Consider the following 27,577-nt stretch of genomic DNA (forward strand, 5'->3'; position numbering starts at 1 on the left):
CAAAAAAAAAAAAAAACTCCTCACCAAAATCCTCTTTCGGTCCTTCTCGGATAAGAATTTTACAGGTGGGTACTTCTGGGTAAAACTGTAGAATAAAAGAAAACCTTAAATGAGCAAGATTCAAGAGTATTTAGTATTTGTCTTCTATATGTCAAAAGCGCCAGACTATTCAGTCACACACAAAAGCATTTAAAAAACTGATGAAAATGATCCACATTTAAACATTCCAATCTTCTTGCTACTCTATCAACACATTCCAGTACAAATTCACTTGTCAGTATTGAATATGTCAGTATCTGAGCACAGAAACTCAATAACAACTCAATTATCTAGGGGGATGACTCTGTGCTTGTGAATCTCTCATCCAATTATTCTTGAGTTTCTCAACTCAGACACAGAGATATTGTAGATACTCTCCCTAGTCCCCTGACTTCACTGATAACGTCATCACTGATCATTTCAATTGTCTCACTGATCCCAAAGAGGACACAGTCCCATAGAGACAACTCTGATCAGGGTTTTTCTTTTTCTTTTTTTTGTATGCACTCACATTGAAGCCTCATAGAAAAACCTGTACCAATGCATGTATAAAATAAGTATTTTTCTTAATAAGATCTGGTTTAATTTAGCCTAGAAATCTAGACGCACCCTAGCGGCAGCAAATTTTATTTTGCAGCCAGTGTCTTCTAGCAACTCTCCGTTGACTTTCGAGCTGGAAAAACCAAACTCTAGTCAGGCCAATCACATCGCGTATAGAGTCGGCGGGCGGGCTTAACATAATGACGACAGAGTTGTGACGGTTCCGTGTGAATTCCCTGCTACTTGAAAACAAAGAAGAACTGCTGCTGGCAAACAGCGGTCTTTCGAATCGGCTTTGGCCACGACTATGGAAGACTTGGAGTTAAGCCTTTCTTTGAGAAAAGAACAAAGAATGGCACTTAAGTCATTCTTAAAAAAAGGAAGATGTGTTCGTAAAAGTTTAATCTATCAACTAGCTCCGCTGGTGGTTGGTTGTAGCGCTATCCTATTGCGTGCAGAGGGAATTTGAAAGACAACCGTTTATCCCGCCCCTCGGATTGAGCCCTGCCAATGGTGAGTTCCCAGACCCAACATCTTGATGTGGGTCTGGCTTGCCAGGCTAGGTTTAATTTCCTTTATTCTGTAAACCTGATTTCATGTCTGTAGCTTGTGTTGCTGTTGCTATACTTGTGTCTTGCACTTGGAGATGCATTATATTCATTAGTGCTATAAGTCATATTCGAGCGAGCGACACTTCCAGTCAGAACCTATGTACACTCTCTACACTCTTAAAATATGAATTGTTCTTCACAATAAGAAAACAATATAGTTATTTTAAGAACTGTTCACTGAAAGATTTTTTGGGGAACCAAAAATGGTGGTTCTATGGCATCACTGAAAAAAAGTGGCTTAGATTATCAGAAATAAACTCAAAAACACACACTAATAAAATACAAGGAAGCTGTGAATTTATGTTTTTGTTGAGCAATGCCAGAATTAAAAAAATGGACCACAGCACATGCTGATAATGCTGGTGAAACCCTGTTACAAATGTCTATCCAAAAACTGTTTTTGTTACTTCGGCCAAACTAATTTGAAATGTAGATTCATTTGACACTGCTGCCATGACACTTGTGCCTGTTTGACGAATCTCCTAACACAGGTAATATACTCTGAGATTATGTCAGTGCCGGGTTTAGTCGGGGCCCGGGTCAATCAAACAGCATCAAGTAATCTCCTTTAGGTCTGGCTGAGATGCGGCAAAGTGAGGAGAAAAAAAAAAACCCAGACACTTCTCCGGAGACCTTACACCTCATCACTGAGGACTGACAAAATATCATGGTGCAATTTTAACTCCATCCTGACATGCCAATCAAAGCTTGATGCACATTGTGCTCCAGCTTCCTGTCTCTTCCTCTATTCAACCCTGCGTACACTTCTCCAGACTGGCTGTTTTATGGCACGCACTTACTGTGATTTTTTTTCCTTCATAATTACAGGCTGTGGAATGTGCTCATGTCATTTATAACCTATTCAACTTATTACTTGCTCATCAGGGTTTTTTCTCACAATTGCACAATATATATATGAAGTGTGGATACATTCAAAAACAGCAGTTATAAAAAAAGGAAATGTACTGAAATCTCAATGTGTTTTATTATGTGTAAAAGACCACGGTGTGATACCAAGCACGGCAAGACTTGAAGCTATAGCATAGTGTACGTTTTTTGGGTGCAGATGAAAAACATACCTAAGCTCAAGTTCCCGTATCTTCTCCCTGAGAGGTGCCACTGCCTGTGAGGAACAGAGTGAGATATGACAGTGAGAACGGGACAGGAAGGGCAAAGAAAAGATACATGAGACAAAGAGTAAGAAACAAAGAGAACAGGAGAGTGAGGGGACTGCATTAATTACCCAGTTGAGACTGGGACATTTAAAGCCTAAGGAAAACAGAACAGATAAAATGGCAGAAATGTATGTCCGACTTAGACACAGTCGTCAAGCACGATCAGCCCTCAAACTGATTTACAGATTAATCTGAGAGTAGCTGTAAGGTTATGTGAAAGGAAGAATGAAATTGAATGAATTTTTTTTTTTTTTTTTGAGGGAACAGAAATAGTTAAAGTCCCCCTGTGGTGAAAATCCAAATGCAAATGCTGAGTATTTTCCCCTTAAAACTGCAGTGAACCAAAGACGCCCAAAAACGCAGTTTGAAATCGCTGGTGTTTCTGACATCACAAACTACCTTGTAACCAATCACGTCAACGTGTCATCCTCAACGAGTGGATCTCTGAGCTGGTGTGAGTGAGTGGAGGCGGGGCTATTTGCATATTCATAGAACCGAGTATACTAAGGCCCAATCCCAATTCTATTTTATACCCCTTCACCTACCCCTAACCCTTCGCCTAACCCTTGCCCCTTGAAACAGAGTGCCAAGGCGTAGGGGTGAAAATATTCCCCTAAGAAATGGCACACCACTACTACACCGTTTCATTATACGTCGTCGCTATATATAGCGCCTACGCCACAGGAAATGCGCCAATGTTTATCACAAACTTCCAAGATGCCGTCGTCAGCTGTAGTCTTGCGTGAGTTACAGCTATTTTTTGCATTTATGAAGTTCGCAGAAAACAACGGAGATGACGATTTCTTCGACGCCTAATGCTGCCGCGTTCACACCAAACGTGAATAGAGCGTCTTGCGTGAGTGATTTCAATGTTAAGACGCGTTTAAGCGCATCTGGAGGTCTTGCGGCGCGAATGAGACGTTTAGCGCGACGCGGTGGACGCGAATTCGCCTCATTCGCGCGTCCACTTCGCTTCAAACTGCTTTTTACACGCGTCATATTGTTAACGAACTTTAGCGTTTTTTTGCAACCGTTTCTTTTAAGAACATGACCGTAAATATGAACACAAGATTGAATGTGACAAAGAAAATGATTATTGGCAGTCATGTTGCCTCTGTAGCCGGTGTATGCAGGTACATTTTTCATACCCCTTCGTTTGAAGTGTGGTCCCGAAAAATCTTCGTTTCAAGAGCTATCTGGCCCTTCCCCTTACCCCTAACGTTACCCCTCCAACCAAAAGAGAATTGAGACAACCCTACCCCTTCACAGGAACGCGCAAAACAGAGGGGTAGGGCCAAGGGGTGAATTGGGATTGAGCCTAAATGAGGCAAGGTTGTGGAGTTATATTCAAGCTATTTTAAGTCATGAAGATTTTTTTTTTTTTTAAGGAAAAAACGTTTAAATGTGTCTTTTTAGGGATCAAAGATGAGTTTTAAGGGATACAATTATTGACTACAGGGGGGCTATAACAGATTATTAATCTTTTAATCAGTACTCTTTCTTTAATTAACCTACTAATAAGCAGAAAGTTAGGCCTGCACCAAAGAAAAAAAAAAAAAATGCAGGACCGACTACAGCTTGTATGACTTGTATGTGTTGCTAATGCATGTAATTAACTTTGATCAGTTTAACCAATTAGCATATCATGTAATTTATCTGATTGCTTTAATCAATTTAAGCACTATTCCTAATTATAAGTCATGTTCAGTAAGTAATCCTAACTTCATTAACATTCCGAATGACAGTTGAAACATCAGACATTTGCCCCAGAACAACAAGATTTAAGATCTGGGTCGAAGGACATTTCCAAACTGTAACACTTCTTTAAATGAAATATCAAACATCAGACAGGAGAATAAATGTCATAGTTTCTAAAAGCTATCGGAGATGCAGACAAACAAGCCTCGGTAGGTGTTGAGACGCTTTGAACCTTAAGGTCAGGCAGATATGAGAAAAGCGGTTTCTAATGAACTTCTGCATGCGATAAGCAGACATTTGGGATCTATAATGAAACGATAGAGATTGCAGTTATAGCACTGACTTTTAATGTGAATGTATGTGCAAACAAATCAGCCTCAGTCAAATTAAATGGGTTTCATTCAGCTTCACACACTTTCGCAAACATGCTACATGGAAAAAATTAATTTGACAAACTAAAGATAAAGCAATCTACACTGAGTGGTTTTCAAACGGTTCTGAGTCGTATAGAGCCCAAGTCTCTATGATATTCTGGTTGCTAGTTACGGTTTGGTTCTCTCCTTCAGTGTAAGCCAATGCAATATTTTCACCTGTTTTGTCATTCACCAGGTGAAAATGGTACATCTGATCGCTCATAAACATAACAGGTTACCTCACTTCAACAAGCCGCTTGATTTGAGGCATCATTCACGTCAATAGCACTACGGTACGGGGGGGAGTTACGACGTGTCAAATTTTAAAAGCAACGTGAAGAGTTGTTCATATTCTACTCTTGAGAGAACCAGGATATTCAAAGAGAAAAAAAATAAAAAATAATGAGGACTGGACTTGATCCATTCTGGAACTAATTGGAGAGTAAAAAGATGATTCTGTCTGCACTGACAGGTGGCTGGAAAAAAAGAGGGCTTGGTGACGTCAGACCAAAAAAAAAAGTTCATGAAACCCTCTAAAATCAAACATTTTGTGTGTACTGATGAATCATTCATTTCCATTAATTAATTAATTCATTAATTCATTCATTCCATTAATTAGTTTTGAATGTTGTATTTGTTTTACTTCATTCATTGGAAGTTGGTGATTTTTGTGGCAGTTGCTGTGTGAAGAAACAAAAAAAATTGTGGGCATGAATAAAAAAAAGGTTAAATGGTATTAAATTATTATCTCTAAAACGACTCTTACAAACAGGGAACTCACATATGTTTAAACTTGACACCTAAGTGAGGAATAACAGAGGGTTAATGTTCCAGGTTTTATCAAATCAACCAACGGTAAAAATAGCCTCCTTGGGCTTTACATCACACACAATTATTTTAAAATTATTTTATATACAATAGTGGCAAAAATGTTTTAAATATTTTAAATCTGAAAAAAAAAAAAAAAAAAAAAACCACTAAGCTTGGTTAAGGTATTTATCTGACTAAATTATGTGCCAACTACAGCTACAGATTTTATTTTAATATGCCAAAAAAAAAAAAAAAAAAATGCATAGAAAATCAAAAAGCTCACAGGAAAAAGCATACATTGACTACAATAGAATTAGTCATATTTCATTGGTTCTCTCTTGTTTTTGCATGTATTCATAATTTCTTTGTATGAGAGTCTGGCCAAAACTTATGTCCACACAATTTGGCAGGTTTCATTGTGTTATCACAAACAAAACAATTGACTAAATGCCCAACTAAATATTATGATTACAGAATCTTTAACCAATTTTTTTTAATATTTTAATAAAGGTCAAATGTATCATTTTTCCTACGTCTGACATTACTTTTGCCCACTACTGTATGTATACCTGTTGTTTTTACAAAACAGCTTAAAAGCCCATCCACACACAATTTAAAAATAAAAGAATAGCAGAGTTCACACCACAAATATCGTTGAAATCACTTTCAGAACTATATTTTTTTTCCAGCTGGTGAATGTAAAACTTTGACAGCCAATCAGAATCCATCCTGCTTTAAAGCGCAGAAGCATTTAAAGGTGCAGTAAGCGATATCTGGTAAACGCTATTGATATCTGAAATCTCCAAAACAAACACACCCCTACCCAAAAGGATCACACCCCAATCTCGATGCCTCCGCCCCCACATCCACACACACACTATGCAACGCAGGCAACGACTATAGTGGAATCTGCTGTGCCTGCCGCCGAGGCTATGATGAAAATAAGTGAAAGCCGTTTGTGTTACTATGATAATTTAAAACAAATGTCTAATTGTTATTTAGCTCCTCTACTACTTGGTCATCCCTTCCATCCCAAAAAACAAACAGTTTCCATGAACAGCCCCCTACATAACTTGATAGCCCAAGTAACTAGTATATTACAAATGTGACAAGAAGGGGTTATAACAATCACTAAAAGGGGAACCAAAAGACAACCCATATATTAGGAATATGTAATCTCACTTTTCAGACACACTTTGGGAGCCGATGCTTGAAACTGGTGGTGGAGGAGGATCCAGGAGGTTAGAAGTTCCAGGCTCATTATAATAATAATAATAATAATAATGCAAATGAACAAACAAGCGAAGATGGCACATGAATATATTCAAACAAAAGTTGGATAGTTCAGTGATACACAGCAAAACCAACGTTACTCACATATCGAGAAGAATTAAAGCAACCTCAATGTTCGTTTTCAGGCCTTCACGCTCCTTAAGGTCTCTCCAGTGCTGGAATGCTTCTCCGATATTATAGCGGGTCCTATCTCTCACCTCATCGTAACCCTTCATTTTAAAGTTAAACTTTTCCTCTTTTGTAATTATATTAATGTCTGTCTTGTGCACCGAGCTCTCTCTCCTCCTCCATCAGCATGAGTGTATACGCACATTACTGCTGATTGGCTACAAGTGTGTTTTGATGCTCGGTCCGATAAACTTATCAACAGCGTTTTTTCAAAAATCGCTTACTGCATCTTTAAAGCGGCAGATGACGAAACTGCAGAACGCGATTAGGTGTGAACACTATTATCCTTACAGTTGTATTTATAGTTATGGTTATTGGTGTGAATGCGCCTTAAGGCTGGAATACACTACACAACTTTTAACCAGATTTTTGCCCGATTTGAAGTCAGCCTGAGCCAATGTGAGTTGCCGAAAGTCAGAACCAGTCTTTTGAGTCGAAATTGACAGCGTTTCAGAGAAAACTGCATAGAATAATGGGCAAAGACTCTCTTTTTAGATTTGGACAGTGATTCTCAGTCGTTTAGTGTATGATGCCCAGTTTTTCTCTGTAACCACATACAAAGTCAGGAAGTGTATGATGCCAAGTGTTTTAAAATCTGTTCAAATTCAAAAAGTTGTGTACTTTTTTCAAATAACAAAGACTGGGAAACATCACACATGTAGTCAGGACAGCATCACAAGCAGAGAAACGGTATTTTGGTGGTTCCAAGCAGAGCCTAACAGTATAACATAAGATCACCACAGCTTGTTACTTGCCCCCTGACTATGAAACGTAATTGCTATCGAATTAAAATCTTAATTATATTGCGCTCTTGGGTAGCTGCACAATGTTTCCCGAGAGCTTGAAGTGTGGATATCAGCTGTTAGGTTTATATATAGTTTCCAGTAAAACTGAGGTAGGTGATCATAAAAAACAAAAAGCTGAACTAAAAACACACAAATGTAAAAAAAAAAAAACTTGAAAACAAACATGAACAGCTTTGTTAACAAACCTCATCTATCCTCTGTTCAATCTTCATTTCTCCGTGTTCCTGTATAGACCTGTGGGAAACAACAACAGACGGCTTTATCACAGCCACACAGACACACAAACATTCATACTTGCACAGCAGAGCTTACTGAAGCACACACTACTCTCCCTCAGCTCAGTCTGGACATATGATGAAGATGCTCAGAGTCAACAGTACCACATGCCTGAAGTTGATCTATAATAAAGCTCGTTTTCAATCAGTCTCCCACGGCCACGGCCACGGCCCAGTGAACAGGTCTAATCTCTGTTTCTGATTAACGCACAGTGCAGTGGTCCTTCACAGGGGTCTTGAGATACGTGGGCTTTGCAATATTTAAAGACAAGGGCCACTCAGTATCGATGCCCACGGAAAGTGACGCAGTTTCAAACACCAGTCGCCAACAATATACTACATATCAATACATACGAAGATAAGATATTCAAGAAGAAAGAAAAGAAAGAGCAGGGCTTGAATTCATTCTTCTTGAAATTATTTGAATGTGGAAAGTGGGTGTTGCATTAAATATCATTGGTCTGACTTTGAATCCCTGGAAACTAATATTTTAAAAGTCCCCCTGAGGTGAAAATCCTGCTTTTAAATGTTGTTTATATGTCTATGTGGTGTTTGTAATATGCTTTAAGTAATATACAAACCATGTGCAAATTCATAAGTCAATCAACACCATTGCTGAGTATTTTCACGTTAAATCTGCAGTGAACCAAAGGCAGTCTCAAAAACGCGTCACAAACTACCTTGTAACCAATCACATCAACGTGTGATCCTCAACGAGTGGATCTCTGAGCTGGTGAGTGAGTGGAGGCGGGGCTAATTTGCATATTCATAGAACCGTGTATACTAAATGAAGCAAGTGTGTAGAGTTACAAGCTATTTTAAGTCATGAACAAAACAAAAAAAATTTCATTTTTGTGACCAAAGATGAGTTTTAAGGAATAAAATGATTGACTACAGTGGGACTTTAAGGGTCTATATTGATTTCATTTAGACTTTGTTTACATATTTTACCATTTTTTAACCTATTCTGCAGAATACTTTCCAGCACAATCAGTCCATTGCAACTTAGGGTGTCACAATATACCAGTATTTGATGATAACCAGGATAGAAAAAAAAAAAAAATGAAATATTTATATTGTGTTTATACAACACATATGATAATATCATAAATAATCCAACATCAGTCTGGTTGACACTGATGTTGTCTCGTTGACATAGTATGTGGTGCTATTGCACCTTGGCGCTTGTTGCCAGCCATCACAAAATAGAAAAAAGACGACACAGTGTGTGCCTATCACACAAAATCATGTCGAAGGAATTGACAGACAGAAGCGAGACACTAGCTGCACCTGAAAAAAGATATCCTGCCAGTGTGGGATTTTTGGGGATTCTGTAATAGACACCCCGTCGACACGCAAGTATGCAGGAAGTGCATCTGTGCAGAATGACTGTATATCTGACATCTACTAGTTTTTCCAACATTTACAGAAGAGCTACATTTTTTAGCAGCAGACTGAGCTTGCAAATACAAGAACAAAATATATCATAATTACCTCATATTTGTGTAGGTTCCCCAGACAGCTAAAAGAAGAAGACATGAGACATCAGTACCAAACCTATAACATTGATTCTCAATACACAGAGACACAGTTTTACATTCATATCCATTACAACATTGCTAATAAATACACAGTCAAGCTGTTAAGGCCGGGACACACCAAGTCGACGGTCGGGCAATGTCAGGCCGTTTTTGAGCGTCGGTCGGCTTTTTTGGGCCGATTCGGCATGTTGAATCGGTGTAGGGCCGTCGGTGAGAGAAAGAACTTTGATTGGCTGTGCAGCTTCGAGAACGAGTCTTGTCGCCTTGAGTTTTTTTACATCGGCTTGGTGTCTCCCGGGCTTTAGACCCTTAAGCAGGGGCTAATAAGTATTTTCAGTTGAAAAGTGAAAAGATGTGTTATCAAAATACAGTTCATATCCAATATTTATAGCAGAGAGTACATGCAAGTGAAAATGTTTGTTTAAAGGGTCATGAACCCCCCTATTTTAGCACGGTTTAGTTCTCACCACAGTTTTGAAAAATGCTACAAAAACAAAAAACTGGCCGTGTTAAGCTGCGAAGTGGAGAGGAAAAGGGGGAGACAGACAACACAACGCATTCTGAATCAGTTTTTTTTTTTTTTTTCACTGAGTTAAAAGCATCAAAGGTCCCCCCACATATATTCACCACAGCATAGATCAAGATGAACAAATATATTAAACAAGGGTTTTGTAAGCTCACAGTAAAATACACCCTATGATTCAAATGCACACATAAATGCACAGCCGTTTGCTTTTACACTCTGCATCGTTAATATATGAATGTAGCACTTTTAAAAAGTTTTTCAGCATTTATATGCCGTTTGATCGGTTACATCAAGCTCTAAAGATGCCACGCAGAAACTCTTACAAAATGAAAACAAACATTCGACACTTGAAATTCATGAAAGCATCTCTACTATTCATGATGATCTCACAGTTTGAAGCGCCTGTAGGGAAAGCAACACATGCTGGCGTGAAAAATATGTCTCTCATAGGATAAGAACACGCAGTCTAATGAATAATTATGGACACTGATGAGTCGCTGATGTACTATAATGTGGCACAAGGAAGATTTTAAACCCAGAAGATTTAAGCTCAAAAGCTCAAAATTAACCAGTTTTCTCCTGCAATTAATTAACTGATGATAACACTGTCTTTTATAATGTGCAACACATACACACCTGTTAAAATCTCAAACATGTAGTTTAGTGCTTTATGCGCCTCTAAAAGATGTAAAGGAGAGGCAGTTCTTAAGTCAAGTCTGCTCCAATCTCAAAGACAATACGAACAAACGCACTCACATAAATGATATAGCCTAATAAAAGTGAAACATCTATTAACAATATTAACATGATATATGTAATGATCACAATCAAGTACCTCTTCAAGATCGGGACGGGCAATGACGGGCTGTTTTTGTGCGTTGGCTGGCTTAGTTTTTCGGTGTGTTCAGCACCATTGGCTCTAGGGCCTAGAGGTGTGTATAGCCGTGCTGGGCGACACTGGTAAAATTACACGAATCACGATCCTCTCGTTCACTCTCGTTCTCCCTGCTCTGCTCATGCTCTGATAAAAATAGCTTTGTAGGACTATACTTTATTTTGACAATTGGTCAAAAAATAAATCTGTTAAATGTGATTCTGCTGCATAGAACTGATTGAAGAATAATATATTGATATTTTATATTATTTTAATATAGGTACCAGTATTACAACCTTGTATCACTCCGCTTGTCTGTGTTTGCGCCACTTGCATCATTAAGCCAGTAGGTGGCGACAAGTGACTGTCTTTATGAGTGAACAATTGAACTTTAAACTGATTAGTGCCAAAAACATTGATTAACTCAGGAAAGAAACAAGTTGCTGAAACCAATCTTTAATGCTAATATAAACTGCTCATTTGCCTCTGGACACAAAAAGATTGCACTGGTTTTTGATTGAAATGTAACATCTATGCAAAATAATCCTTGAAAGATTTCTCATTTAAGGCCATTCCTGTTTGGAATATGTGATTGTGTAATTGTCAACAATAAGCAGAAACATTCTGCATTTCCATTTTGTAGTGTGGATCATTCATTGCAACATTTATCCTCATTCTCATTTTTAAGAATCTGTTATCTTGACAAATAATTTATGCTACTGCCCACTTACATGCTTTTAAAGCTATTGTTATCCAAAAAATGTTTTGGCCTTTAAACACCTTAAAATGTACATATGTAGGTCCGAGAAATACAAATTTTATTGGGTAAGCATGTCCCCGAACCCCCCTAACTACCTCACATTTGAATACGCATGACTGTGTGGTGGTGTGGCTACAGTGCCAAGGCTGACTTTTTGAGCCAGTTTGCCCCTGCATATATACAATATACATTATTCTCTGTATCAAATCATTATTACCCAGCCCCTGATGTTTCGGGCTCATCCCCTGATGTTTTTAAAACCTAGAAACACCCCTGCAAATGCATATACAATATTTGTAACTTAAATAAGTAATAATCAAATAAAGAGACAATATATTAACATTTTAAAAGTCTTACAGTTACAACCGGCCCTTTGAGGGCAGCCATAATGCTGAAGTGGCCCTCAGTGAAAATGAGTTTGACACCCCTGCTCTAGGCAATCGATAAACTATCTAATCAAAGTACACGCATGTAGAAAAAAATAATCTGAATTGGGTATGTGAGGTCTAACCTTCATAAATAAATCATTATTATTATTACATTAATATTGTAAACATCTGCCCTTTACTCATTCCTCTCTAGAACATGCACAAGGATACATATCGCAAAGACAAATTACTCACACCTGGCAATACACATCAAACAGCTGAGTAGAAATTGAGCGAGTGAAAATCACAACTATAAATAACAAACCATCCTCCCTGCACACTTGCTCCAGGCGAGTTTCGTCAACAGCAGATAACTGTTCTTTGTTTCAAACGAGGGGGTGAACTTGACAAAAAAAAGAAAGAAAAAAAAAAGAAAGAGTACGATAGAAGAAGAATCTAAGGCAATAGGTGAGTGTAAACCGAAAACCTGCTCTCCAGAAGAGAGTTGGAGAGGTAATTATGCAAATCCCTCTGTTCCCAATCTGGCCAGTTCTTTCCCAGAGGCCTTGCTGCTGTCACCGCAAATTCCTGGGTGTAGCGTGATTTACGGCAGGCTGTTTTGTGCATGGCCAGCTTGCTGTGTGCCACCTGATGCCATGCCAATGCAAATATGAAAGGAGAAAAAAAATTATATCTGAATCACACAATCTATTTGAGGGGGGCAGAACCAGAAACCTGATTGGGGGGACCGTAACAATCGAGGAAGAAAATTGTGGTAATGCAACTGTTCACTCAAAATAAAAATTCTGTCATCATTTACTCATCCTCATGTCGTGAATTTCCTCTGTGGAGCATAAAAGATGATATTTTGAGAAAAATCGAAGGCCCAATCCCAATTCTATGTTATACCCCTTCGCCTACCCCTAACCCTTCGCCTACCCCTTACCCTTGCCCCTTTAAACAGAGTGGCAAGGCGTAGGGGTGAAAATATTCACAATATAATCTTGCAATACAACAACCTGTGACATCACCGGATTGGTTGTCTTGCCTGAGTTCAATAGATACAACAATAGAGAGACAGTTAAAGACAGACAGTGGAGGACAGACAGTGAAAGATGGAAACTGGAAAGCCACAGGGCATCAGAAGACGGCAAAGGACAAAAGAGTCCATTTTCATAAACTGCTGCTGAAACGAAGGACGGTACTGCTTCGCTTATCAATAAACATTCAGACACGTCCCATGGCCTCAAGCTTTCCATAGTCAAACTTGGATATAAAATATGTTGCCAAAATGACTGTCCAAAATGAAAATGAACCACAAGCATTATAAACACCCATTTGTCATTCCAAAACATACAGAGAAGTTGAAGCAAACAGCAAAATAAATGTTTCTCACCGTGATTCCATATTTGCCTATCTGGACACCATATGTTGGATAATTCCAGTGGATAATATCCAATTTTATCATTTTGCATTGTGTGCAATGTTTTTCAACTTTTTCCTTCTCTTCCTGGAGTCCTGAATTATTTTTATCAGCACATCGCCTTGCAAACAGCACTAGAGCCCACTACTAAATGCTTCCATGAAATGTTCTTATCAAATTTATGTTTGAAAGAAATGTTGTGTGTGAGTACAACTGTTGAAGAAAATGGAATTGAACCCAAATTGTAGGTTCATGGTGAAGGTAGACATTAAGGCTTTTCACACTGCGCTTAACCCCAGGTTATCGTCTTTCTTAACCCTGCTTTTAACCCTGGGTAAAGGAACGTTTCACACTTTTAATTTAAAAGGTGGGTTAGTGCACTTTTTACCCAGGGTTATGAAACCTGCTCTTGCTGTGTTAACTCTGCATTGCGGTGCCAAACTTGTACAGTGTGAAAAGATGCAGTGTTAAGAATTTTAAAGGGATAGTTCACCCAAAAATGAAAATTCTGTCATCATTTACGCACCCTCAAGTTGTTTCAAACCTGTATGAGTTTCTTTGTTCCGCTGAACACAAAGGAAGATATTTGGAAGAATGTTTGTAACCAAACAGATCTCGGTCCCCATTGACTACCATAGTATATAATTTTTCCTACTATGGAAGTCAATGGGGACCGAGATCTGTTTGATTAAAACATTCTTCCAAATATCTTCCTTTGTGTTCAGCAGAACAAAGAAACTCATACAGGTTTGGAACAACTTGAGGGTGAGTAAATGATGACAGAATTTTCATTTTTGGGTGAACTATCCCTTTAAGACTAGATGCTTAGCAACCAACCACCAATTGCCTTATATTCGCATGTCTTGGGCAGTCACGGAAACAATGCGCAATGCATATAAACAGTCGTTTCTGCATTTGACAGGAAAAAATATCAAACGCGACGGCAAAGGCGACAATTGTTTCATTTTTCATACCTTTATAGTTCAAAAAGTTAATTCAGAAAAAAACTTTATAGTACAGTCAGCAATGTGTAATATGAGGACGCGCAATACTAGAGCCTTTATGTAAACAGGTCACATGCTGTGTTTGTCCAGTCAGTGACACTGGCGCATATGCAAATAAGGACATTAACCCAGGAATGTATAGTGTGAAACGTCACCTTGTGAAAACCCAGGATTCGTTTTTAACTCTAGGTAAATTTTGAAAAGTGCGAAACGTGAAGCAAGATAACCCAGGATTCCATTTACCCGGGGTTTAGAATGACCCAGGATAGACTATTTCAAGTGTAAAGAGCCCTATTCTTATGATGACTGATTGTAAAAATGAAGAAAGAATGCAAAAATGCATTTTTTTTCCCCATTCTGATTCGAGTTACCAGTTAAAAGTTAGAACAAAATAAAATGCATATAAAATGATCTTATTGTAATCTTATTATCTTTTTTAACTTGAAAATTTGTTAAGTAAAAAAAAAAAAAAAAAAATTATATATATATATATATATATATATATATATATATATTGTATAGTCAATTTCCCGGTAAAAAGCTCATAAACCACCAATACACAAAGTGAATGCCGTCCAATACCCACAACAACACATAGAAAGGACTTAAATGACATTCACAAATTGAAGGTTTCCAGATCAAAAAGTGTTAAGACAACAAAATAAAAAAAACAGTTACACAATGTCTCAAATGACCAAAAAAAACCTATTGAAAACACAAACAATACCGAGGAGATTGCTGCTAAAGTTCACTTCATACTTTAATTTGATTTCACCAAAAAGAGTCCCTGATTCACAATACGTCTCAAAACAAATGAAGTTCTTTTTTTTAACTCAGTTTTTGTAGAAAGTATTCAATTTCAACAAAAGAGAAAGGAGGATTGTTCCTGAAACAAGAAAGAAAATAATTACAACATGCGATTGACTCACTCATTGTGTGTGCGTGTATGTATGTATGTGTGTGTGTGTGTGTTGACTGCGTGAAGCAGGCTGCGTTGCGGTCACACCACAGAACCTTCAGGGTCTGGAAAAGAGTTTGGAAACTTGGCGTGGGGTTAAAAGATGATGGACATCAGTGTTAGTACCTGTGGCAGGTGAAACAGGCTGGAGTTATGTTGCACCAGGGCAGGTGAACCGTGCAGAGCTCAATTCCTCCGTCACTTTGCGATCGCACCCGGTCAGCGCACACAAAAAATCCAGCAACAAATAACAGCGACTGGCCTTCAGGCAGCATGTGTCCCCAACCTGAACTTTTTGATTCTCTCTCTCTTTTATATAATTTGCCCTTTACTTCCTCATTGGTTTCAGCCCATTTGGAAAAGTGAAAGAGACTGTATGGATTTTTTCCGTATCGGAACCTTTTAGAAATGAAAGCTTCTGAAAGAGCTTAAGACTTACAGACTTTAAAACATGTCCTATTACATCTGGTCAAGACCTTAGTTGTAGAGTCTGAATTATTTTTAGTGCTGCCAGTCAGTAGGTGTGAAAATTGTGTTTTGGGGCAGGTAGGCACAGCGGAGGACTGGTTTGTCAAGGTCACTCTCTTTGTGAACCTGGGGCCTCTTTAGGGATATAAAAAAAAAAAAAAAAAAAAACTGGAGCAGTCATTTCTCAAAGTAGCATTCCACATGACCCAAATTCATCTTTCTGAATTTCTCCACCCTGGTTTTGGGGTCTCTAGTGATGTTCGGACTACAAAATATGTGTAAGTGATTGCAGCTGTGTGTCTGAAGTCTTGGCTGAGTATTAACTAAAGCTCAGGTTAATGAATGTATTACGTAAGAGTTGTATTCGCTATAACAACCGCCTCGCTCTACATTATCCCGCTTATTACATGGCTACCTACCAAATAAATCGATTTACTTCCGCTAAACAAAATAGTCCGTTCCGTCTCTATGGTTAGAATCCTGCGTCCATAGCAACGCTCTGTTTTTCATGGCAACGGTGTGTTATACTTAGCAGTATAACATTTAGGGCTGGGCGATTTAAATCGTGAGATTGTTATGCGCATCTCGTCAGTAAAGCCGGTTCCTTGATTAGTAGTAAATCGTCATCACCTGCTTTCAGATCACAGCCACTTATGCAAAACAGAGTCAGGGCCGTGCTAAATAAATATGCTGACATGGATGAAACGGTTGTAAGAGAGGTTACAAGTGCCGTGTCAAAAAGTAACATGACAACTTTTTTTTTTGCCAAAGATGGACCCTTAGGAACTGCTAAAAGGAGAGCAGCCTATGTACGCAGAGAGTTTCCACTGGTAAACCCCATTGAATATGTTGTGGAAAAAGACCAAAAACCACTTGCATATGTCCCCATTCTTTCCATGCTTCAGAAGTTGCTTAACAAAACCGATGTGTTAAACCGTGCTATGTCAGAAAAAGTCCATCTGCTACATGAATACAGATTGTGCCCAGATGGGCAGTACTTTAATGAAAACTCTCTTCTTACAAGTAAGTGAGTTCACAATTGCTCTTGGCCTTTACATTGATGACTTTGAAATCGCCAATCCTCAAGGAACATCAAAGCTGAAACACAAGATGTGTGCTGTATACTGGGTCATTACCAACATACCTGCAAAATATAGGTCAACCCTCAACTCAATCCAGCTTGCTCTACTATGCAATACCTCCACTGTCAAAAAGTGTGGTTATGCAAAAGTTCTGCAACCTCTTATCTATGATCTAAAGCTATTGGAGCAAAATGGAGTTTACCTGGAGAAACTAGGTAAAACTTTGAGAGGTACAGCCTTATTTTTTGCAGCTGATAATCTAGGTGCCCATTCTCTTGCAGGATTCCTGGAGAGCTTCTCTGTTAAAAAGTTCTGCAGATTCTGTTTGGCAAGCAGTAGTGACGCTGAGCAGCAAGAGGTACGTTCTGGTTTCTTTCAACTCCGAGACAAAGACTCCCATGATAGGCAGGTGCAGGAAGTGAGAAAGGACCCAGAATTGAGTCAAACTTATGGTGTGAAAGGAGCCTGTCCTTTAACTGAGAATCTCGATCACTTTCATGTGGTCACTGGTTACTCTCCTGACATCATGCATGATGTCTTAGAAGGCATCGTTCCAATTGAGTTGTCCCTGTGTCTTAAAGACCTGATAGGCAAGACTTATTTTACTCTAGATGTGTTAAATAATGCCATCAGGTACTTTAATTACACGTTTACTGACAAAATGGACAGCTCTCTCCTCTCTCCATCTCTCCAGCTCTCTCCATCTCTCCACAGACTATTGGTGGAAATGCCCATGATAATTGGTGTCTCATACGGCTCCTTCCGTTTCTCATTGGTAAATATGTCCCTGAGGGTGATGACACTCATGCTTCTCAAAGACATTATTGAGCTAGCTGTGGCACCAAGGCATACTGAAGAGACACTGCATTTCCTGGAATGTAAGATAGCAGAGCTGCAGTCAACATTTCCAGATTTTCATTTAAAGCCGAAACATCACTATATGGAACATTACCCTCATCTAATCAGGAAATTTGGCCCCCTGTGTGAAGTTTGGACAATGTGATTTAAGGGAAGGCATAAGTTCTTTTAAAAGGCAATTCGCAATACTCGCAATACTCAAAATGTTGCAATGACATTTGCTACCAAACACCAGAAAGCAATCATTTTTCAAACCATCAGTTGAGATGGCAAAGGTCATCCCATTTTTCCTTGCCTCTTTCCCTTTGAATGTTCAGAGTGTAGGCTAATTGCTCAAAGCATTACAGACTTGATCAGGTCTTGATGTGTCATCAGTCTGTTTAGATGGTATCAAGTATCATCCAGGCATGATTCTCTCTACTAGCTCATGCTCAGGTCTCTCTGAATTTGCCCAGATTGAGAAGATTGTTGCTGTTAACACAGACATTTTGTTTGTCTGCCACAAAATGACAGCATGGTACTGTGAGCATTTGAGATCTTACCAGCTTCTCTGCAGTGATTCCACCTTAATGATGTTGAATGATGTCTTCCCATTGTCAGCATACAAGGTGCAAGGAGAACTTATGGTAACACTAAGACGATATGTTATTTGCTAAAAATATCTTATTTTTTCCCAGATGGCTGTCCAACAGAAATTAACCATGGGAGTTATTATCTCTGAGGAAGACGAAAAATGACTATGACAAGACAACACAACCCGACAGACTTGAAGATTTGACTGAGTGGCTCAAAAACAATCTTCAAACAAACTACAGCTTCACTTTACAGTACCAAGATCCGGAATTTAACAATGAACTGTGCAATCTTACAGATATCTCTGAGCTTCCAGAAAAACCAATCATCAAAATCATCCCTGTAATTAATCTCACACCAATTCCTGCAGAAACTGAATGTTTTAGTGAAACAAGCAGCCAGGAAGACACTGAGATCCTGTCCAACTCCTCTCTGAATAGAAGTTCTCAGTGGCCAGATATATTTCACATTACAAAATTTTCTGTTGATGTCGAGTATCGACTTCGTCAAGGTAACCTGCTGTATCTGAAGGATGGAACAAATCTGAAAGTAATGAAAGAGATGAAGCATGATATTTTTGAGAAGCTGGCTGAGACCATGTGTGAATTTAAAGCATATCCAACAAAGGAAGAATCTGAAGCTGTTGCAAAAGCCTTAGTACAATCAAACCCATGTCTGAAAGAGCAAGGCTCATCCTCTGGTTGGGAAGGATGGAAAAATTGTTTAAAATTCAAGTTGGGAAATTATAGGAACAAAATGCGCCAGCTGGGTCGACTTGAAGTCACTGTGAATGGAGGTAAACGTGGGAGGCACACTACAGATGGCAACCCTCCCAACAAAGACATCAAGAAGCCAAAGAAAAGGGAAATAAATTTCCTACCTGAAAACCTGAAAGGAGTTCGTCAGGTCCTTGTCAATGAAATGAAAAAGCCAAAGCCAAATGGATCCCTTGTTAAGAAACACATGGCCATGACATTTGCGCTTCGCAGAAAAGTTGTCAATGAAAAGCCTGACATCAGCAAGATGGTTCTTTATGATCTCTGTTTACAGAAAGCCAGGTAAGTTTTTGTTTTTTTAACTTGAGTATTTGAATAAACATATGTATAAATGAAAATGGGCATTTATGACCACTTATGTCATAAACTGTGACTAAAATCATGTAGCATTGTGGTCATAGATGTGGTGACGGTAAGCCAATATGGTTTTCTATGTTTTATTTGACCTTTATTTAGGTTTATTAAGTTCAACAGAGTGGTGGGAAAAAAATCTCACAGAACTTCTTTGATTCACTTGATCATTACTCTCCAAATCTGATGGAAATCTTCAGGAAAAGAAAGGCCTCACCGACCAGCTTTCTGTCTGTCCCTTCAGTGACAGTCTACACAACTACCACTTCCAAGCCCTAGAAAGGTCGTAAAGACATCATTAAAGTAATCCATGTGACTCCAGTGGTTTAACCATGCGTTATGGTGCTCTTGTGAATGTGCATTGGAGATATATATTTTTGTAAATAACAATTATTATTATTTATTTATTTAGTGCACACCAAGCATTCACATTGCTTCATAAAATTTAGGTTAAACCACTGGAGTCATATGGATTACTTTAATGAGGTCTTTACTACCTTTATGGATCTTGAAAGTGATAGTTTTGCAGACTGTCAATGGAGGGACAGAAAACTCTCAGATTTCATTAAAAAGATCTTGATTTGTGTTCTGAAGATGAACGAAAGTCTTACAGGTTTGGAATGACATGATGGTGAGTAATTAATGACAGAATTAAAATTTTTGGGTGAACGAAGCCTTTAAAGGTGAACTAAGTAACTTTTTTTACCTTAACTGAACAGCTTCGGAGTCATTGGAATGGTATAATACTTATTTCGGGTTGAATGGTGGTCGTTTCGCACCCCCCTGGTGCCCTTGAGCGGAAAATGCGCACTTGCAACTTTGAGCCGGCGGGCCGCCGGCCGCCGCGTCAGGAAGTCTCGCGTGATATCAGGTCTCGCGATGTAAACAATTGCTTTACGACCAAAAGAAATCTGCTAAAATGCTGTCATTATTGCACTCCCTCACGCTGTTCGAAACCGAATGAAGAAGACGTTTTAAAGAATGTCCCATCTGCTTTGATGTCGTTGATCTACTAGCCTCTGGTGTCTGAGAATCGCCAACGAGTTTTTACAACAGTGTTGTCAAATATCTATTCCGAAGCTGTGGGGGAGCTCTAGAGAGAAACCTGCGAGCAAAAAGCGAGAATACAGCAAAGAAATCCCGAAGTTACTGAATGCAGCTTTAAGTACAACTGAAAGTAATACCTTTTACAAATGTCTTTTGAGTTTGAAGGACAATGCTACCCGAAATGGATTTATACATTACAAGTATTGGTAGCAAAACAGCAGTGAATGTGGCTTGGCAGCTAACCAAAAAAGTTTGTGCACAAATGGGGCTGAAAATGTGTAAAATATCCAGTTAACGAAGAACTCCGTTTAAGACTGGCATTGTTTTTTTGTTTTGTTTTGTTTTTTAAATGCATTTCAGTGTAGTTTACATTGTATGATGATTTTCATTTTTAGTTGGATATACTAATGATTGAATTTTAGTTGAATTTTAGTTGACAACACAGTATTATCTAACTGGAGATTGCTGGTTATATATTGTTTGTCCTAATGGTGGTTGAATTTTTAAGTGTGCCAAAGGTTGTGGGTCCTAATCCACCATAGTATAGGGGCCTAGTTCTTTTTTTTTTTTTTCATTAAAACCAAAGATGTTCATCAGTGATTAAAAAGAGCAGGGACACGTTTGTGTGTATTTTGTTTGGTGATTCCACCAGAACGAATAGAGCAAATCTCCGCAACAGCCTATAGTGCTAGATTGAAGAGCTTGTTTGTGAAGCACGAGTGCCAAGAGAACACTGTTGCCTTCTGCCACTAATAACAGCGGCAACAAGCACTCGGCATGATTTCAAAAACAACACATTCCAGCGCCAGTTAGCCTCTTATTTAACAGAAATGAATGAATTGCTAATCAACTAGAGGTATATCTTCTTTTGTATTAGGTGCATCCGTGCAGCCAGATGTTTAAAAAAGTGGTGGGGACAATATCGACCATGGTAAAAAGTGGTGGGGACTAGGGTTGCAAAATTCTGGGAATTTTCAAAGATGGAAACTTTCCATGGGAATTAATGGGAATTTAAGGGAATTAACAGGAATTTATGGGAATAAATGGGAATAAACTGGGAATTTTCAAAGTTGAGGGTTGGCTCTTCATAGGTAACTTAAATTAAGTATATTTTAGCATAATCTTGACTAAAACAAACAGATGCCATTCAAATACACTTGAATATCCATGCCATTCCTCAATCACATGCACATAGCACACTGCTTACTGCATGGCTATTGAGACCACACCCCCTACTGGCAGTTTGCATGCCTCCATCACATGTACAGAAGCCCAAAGCACAAGACTATTGAAGGCACACATTTGAGCCTGTGGACTAAACAAAGTGAAGTAAGTTTTGATGATATTATGGGGAAATACATTTATTAAATGTTTAAATTGCAAATATCACATACAAATGTATTCATCTAGTAGATAGCAAGCTGATCAGTTAGATGCTAAATAAGCTAGCATAACTTTATTTACCACATAAGTAGGGCTGGGTGGTATGACGGTATATATCGTTACCGCGGAAGAAAATGTCAACCGTAACAGATTTTTTTACTCCGTGTATACCGCGACATGTAAATAAGTAGGCGTGGTTAACTCATGTGCAGCTTGCGTGAGACTGAGACACTGATATTTGTCAAAGAAACATGAAGAATGACCAAGAGGATCCGCAAAAGGAATTACGTTTTCAAAATTAACGTGATATTTTCGGGGGGGAAGGTGCAGAAGTCAACTAGAACAGTGCAGCACACTTAAAGTTTAGAGAGACGCACATGCTCGCAAGGGGCTTACTTGACAACAAGTTCATATATCAATATTCTAACGAATAGAAATAACCTTAAATAATGTATCTATCCGTCTCTTATGTGTACAGTTACTTTCAGAGTGGACGCGCAAGCGGTTGCCGTGGTAATGAATATTTCCAAAATTCCCCAGCTTAACTTCCCATGGAAATTTACCGGAAACTTTCCGGAAATTTACCGGAAATTTTCCGCCCCTTTGCAACCCTAGTGGGGACAATATCGACCATGGTAAAAAGTGGTGGGGATGATATCGACCATGGTAAAAAGTGGTGGGGACATGAACCACCAGCAAATTACACTTATGGCAAAAAAAAACAAAAAAAAATTTAAACGTTACATTTTTATTTTATTAGCCTATATTTTAAAAGATTAGAATATTTCAATTCTAAAAAGAGTGTGGTTATGTTTGGTAAAACCAAAGAGGACCTTAAACAAAATTTCCCTTCATTCTCTGGGTGACCAAAGAATTAAATGTGGTGAATAAATTAAAATACTTGGGTCACAGTGCTGTAAGTTGTATGGACAGGCAAATATGCCGGCTCATACATTTTATGTGTGCACAGATACAGATGAAGAGCTCTTCTTAGATCGTACTGTACTTCACTTTATACGGTGCACCTGGTGTAAATATAGTAAAGCTAGAATTAAAAAGCGTATAATGATGCATTAAGAATCTTCCTTAATTATTTGTATCTAATAATGTTCCCATTGCATGCTATTAATGAATTGTATACACAATTTCATATGATTAATTAACTGATAAAAAATAAATAAATACAGTAATAATAATGGTTTTAAATGATCTTACATTTAGTGACATGGTATTTCTCCTGTTTTTGGAAGTGCTGGAAAAAAATTAGTTGTTTGTAAATTTTTTTTTTTTCTGAAATAAAGAATGGATTGAGATTGAATTGCTGATATTTCGCTTCATTTAATTATAATTTTTTTTAATAAGAAAAAAAAAACACTTAATAAAACGTTGTATTCCTTAAATTTATTACACTTAGTTTTATGAATTCAATTAATTAGACATGTTTTATTTAAACAATTAAAATGGGAAAACACAGAATTTGGAAAAATAATAATAAAATGGATTTCATAGGGCTCCAAATTTTTTATTTTTTGTTAAACTTTTAATAAATTAAGGTTAAATTGAATTGGGAGGAATTTTTTTTTTAATTTCTTTAACATTTAAAGTTCTACATCTACAGCCAAAATGACGATGTGGCCAAACCGGTAATTACTGCAGATTGAAGCTGGCGCAAGAGTCAGGCTGTTTTTGAGAGGATTATCCCATAAAGGGCATCGAATCCTCTAGAGATGTGGAGCATGGACAGGGGAAAGACAGGGATGGCATCAGCAGGTTAGGACAAAGACAAAACCTAAATAAGAGTGACCCAAACAAACAGATTTTAGTGAAAATAAATCCCTGTAAATCCCCTAAATGGCTCTAACAAATGGGACAAAAAACATCTTAATGCAATCTTAATAACAAACTCATTTTGAAAGGAACTGCATCATATGCAATTCCATAACTAGGTCGAATATGGATTCCTGTATTCCTTAACAGCCAGGAAACTAGGTTACGGTTTCTTGTGGCAATTTGAATGCGTCTAATGGCAGCTCAGATGGGCTTTTTTGATGTCAATGAAAACTCTAAAAGTCAGGTGTTCTGGGGCTGTAGCAAAGACTAGCTGTGTTCATGTAGCATGGAGGAGATGAATGGATTGCATTAGTGAAGAGGAAATTGTCAGAAGGGAAAAATGTGCGAGTATTACCAATAGTGGTGCATGATGTCCCTTATGTCTCTCAGGATCTAAGCACATTGCACAGGCAAAGTAAAGGAAACGTTAGAAGGAAAGGAAATCCTTCTTTTTCTAGTGAAAAAGCTAAGCCTCTACGGTCTAAACACAAAGTTCTGTGGCCTTCTGGTGACTTTCTGCTCTATGGTGCAGAATGTTTAAAGATATGTGTCCTGGTTGTGAGTGCTCATGCTGTGCGCACTGCTGTGCTTTACTAAGAGATAGCCAGAGCACTGACCATTAGCCGATTGATTTTCACTGATCCCCTGTCTCCTGCTTTAATCTCCATCTCTGGGGCTTTAGACAACCAACACTTCACAGCATTGACCCCAATAAAGCCTCATGGAAACCTCAGCTGGTCACTGGTCTCCTTTTTGTTACACACTGATCTTACACAGGATTAACATGCAAATCATTAGTGGCTGACTGAAAGATAAATCTTATAAAATGACTATTTATTTAAAAAAAAAAGCACCATTACAAAGACTGTGATTTAATTAAATAAATATGAGCTGCATGTTTGCGAAAATGGGGGCACCTTGATGTATTTAAAAAAATATAACCCTATGACAACAAACTCACAAAAATCTTACCACTATAGACTGCTAACAACTATCATGAACAAAGCAAATAGGCCTATGTTTCGATTTAAAAAAAGATCAAATCAGCTTTATAACTTTACAGAGCTATTGGTCGTTATATATGATGTCACGCTCTGCAGCGTCTTTACATGAATTCAACTAATAAAAAGTAATATACTCAAAATTACAAAAATATACAATACAATATCCTCGACTTTAGTGCAAAAATATCGTTCTATTAATTCAGCCAAGTCACGCCGTGACGTATCTATCTACCTGTCACACGTCTTCACGTGATGCAAATTCGCTGCTTAGAGTTCACCAAACTTAAACTGGAACGCAGCGAAATGCAAAACTTTTTGCAGGAGCTTGTGTTTGTGGTCTGATGCATACACGTGTGTATGAATGGAAGTCAATGGAATGAAAAGCGTAGTGTGACCGGCCCTGTAACACATAAAGAATAAAGTCATAGTTCCTTTTTTTATCCATTATTCTTAGAATTTTCAGTCTACATCATTTTCTTCTGCGTATCAGAATAACACATTGTGTCATTGCGTTCATGGTCAAATGTAGGCCTACCGCTGTATCAGTGTCCTTTTTTGCACCGACATTGACCGTCACGAACGGATTTCAGCGCTTCCAATTCATTAACTAGACTGTGGCGGCCGAATAAATATATTTAAACTTCTCATAAAAGGTCTTTAATGTCGTATTTTGCGCCATTGCTGTCAAACAAACTAAAATCGAAAGTGATTCCTTATCAAAAGACTTGCCCTGTCCAAATACCCACACTTGCGGTCTTGGCCACTTGAGAGCGAGTGCACGCGACAGGAAGGAAGTGCGCAAGACTGTCCCATGTCTTAAAAATGCCAAAGTGCAGTGCCCTTAATGCACACTAAACCCACACTATCTTGTACTTCGGAGCTAATTCATTAGCCAAATTATTGAAAATAAATTATCTGTATAGCAGTACATATGGCAGTTTCCCCCATGGCATTGAAAATGGTATTGAATATCGATATTTTTCAGAGTATCATATCGAAGTTGGAAATTCCAGTACTGAACAACACTAGTGAGAAGATAGAAAAGGGGCTTTAACTTAAGTGGCTCAAAGTACACTAACATGGTTTAGCCTATCTAGTGCACAGCATAATAATACATTTACACAGGCCAATGATGGCTACATAATACTCTTTCAGAACTGATTTAATTCATAAGGAGAGCTTATCACACACTGAAATGTTCCAATCAAATTTTTCATGTATTATGCTTGTCCTTCAACCAAAGCTAATAAAGTCGGTCAGATTCTTCATCTAACTGTGTGTCTGCTAGACGAAGGTCATTGGAATAATTGGAAAATGTTTTTATTGGATTATTATTGGTGTTGTGACCCATGGAAGCTTATCTGCAACTTGCCCTAGAGCTGTCACAAACACAAAGTTGACCATTTCATATCACAGATCCAAAAATAGGTTAACAACAGCAACAACCCTCTCTAACTCTCAGGGAGACAAACACACAAACTCAACAGCACACTCTATCTACACAGTTTAGATACAATTAATGAGCTTGACTAAATGAGTTCAATGTCCTCAGTGATAAAAAAAAAAGATAAAAAAAAGAAAGAGGAATGAGAAGCAAATGGGTTACATTTTAAGTGCTGTATATAAAGCAGCTGCAGACATATCGATACATGCAAAGCCTGATGCACAGTCCAAGAACATGTAATTATGACACTGCCAAAACAGTAACAGCTGCTAAAAAACTCCCAGCTGGCCAGCACTTTAATATTGGGCAACACATTTACCAACACAGATACGAGGGTCAAACAGAGAGAGAGAGAGAAAGAAAAAGAAAGAGCTAACAAAAATGATCATGATTATTCATGTTGTTAGTGATGCGAACAAGGAAGACAGCAGCAGGGTTATTATAGTTAGGTACAACTAAAATCATAGAAATAATTTCCATTACTTGAAATAAAATATAACTGAAATAAATTATAAATTTGATTTATTCCAAATAGTTGCCAATTAAATAGGCTATTTTCTCATCTTCATTTTTTTTTTACTTGATGTTGTTGATGTATTGCAATTAGGCTAACTAAATTTGAAATAAATATTAATAAAACACTTTTTTAGACTAATAAAAATGACAATACACAACAAAATGACTAAACCTTTAACGAAATTAAAATGCTAACGGATATAAATTTTTTATTTAGAATCTTAATAAAAACATATAGCCTAACAATGTCTCGATACTAAAATAACACTGGAGCCCTGCACTCAAAGATTAAATAATTTAAAGAAGGAAATACATTGTTTCATGATTTTAAAGGCCTGGAGATCACAATTTTAAAATTAAAGGTGCTCTAAGCGATGTCACGCGTTTTTTTAGGCCAAAACATTTTGTGTCACATACAGCAAACATCTCCTCACTATCCGCTAGCTGCCTGTCCCCTGAACACACTGTAAAAAAACACGGTCTCTGTAGACAGCCCAGGCTCCACAAACGGCAAGAAAAACAAACTGGCCCAGCCTGGACCACGAAACATAACAAACAGTGTTCCAGCCAACAACCCACAAGAATGATTTGGGGGTGGGGGTTGGGGGGTTAGTGCGCGTGCACATGAAGGGGGGTGTGGAGGAGAGAGAAGCATGAAGAGGGAAGCTAGAGGAGAGATGTCCTAGACAATGACAATGACTAACGTAAAACATTTATATTCTTGAGAATTTTTATATGGCCAACACAACCAAAGAGACGACGTTCCGATGAACAAATAACAAAGAAGAGGGAAAAGGAGAAGGAACGCGCGAAGTCCCGAATTTACATCGGAAAAGCGGTCAAATGGTGGCGAGAACTCCGCCGGCAGAAGAGCTTCCAATCCGAAATTCAGGTGGCTCTGTTTTTGCTGGACAGGTGCGTAAATCCAGTTTGGTTTTTCTATAGCCCCTTTCACACAGAGAT

The 27,577-nt window shown here is 38.2% G+C and overlaps 1 protein-coding gene across 2 annotated transcripts in view; it reads right to left on the minus strand.

The window, feature by feature from the left end:
* Nucleotides 1-27,577, minus strand: part of uxs1 (UDP-glucuronate decarboxylase 1) — a 77,946-nt gene that overhangs the window by 48,779 nt on the left and 1,590 nt on the right. The window contains exons 3-6 of one of the 2 annotated variants that reach the window (XM_084422340.1): nucleotides 9,323-9,350; nucleotides 7,739-7,787; nucleotides 2,270-2,313; nucleotides 25-85 (exon numbers count right to left, since the gene is read on the minus strand). In XM_084422340.1, the coding sequence (XP_084278466.1) occupies nucleotides 25-85; nucleotides 2,270-2,313; nucleotides 7,739-7,787; nucleotides 9,323-9,350 (182 nt within the window). The remainder of the gene's footprint in view (nucleotides 1-24; nucleotides 86-2,269; nucleotides 2,314-7,738; nucleotides 7,788-9,322; nucleotides 9,351-27,577) is intronic. The other variant, XM_084422341.1, reaches the window with a different exon arrangement.

Source organism: Rutilus rutilus, assembly GCF_951802725.1.
Source record: "Rutilus rutilus genome assembly, chromosome: 10".
In the NCBI taxonomy this organism is placed as follows: domain Eukaryota; kingdom Metazoa; phylum Chordata; class Actinopteri; order Cypriniformes; family Leuciscidae; genus Rutilus; species Rutilus rutilus.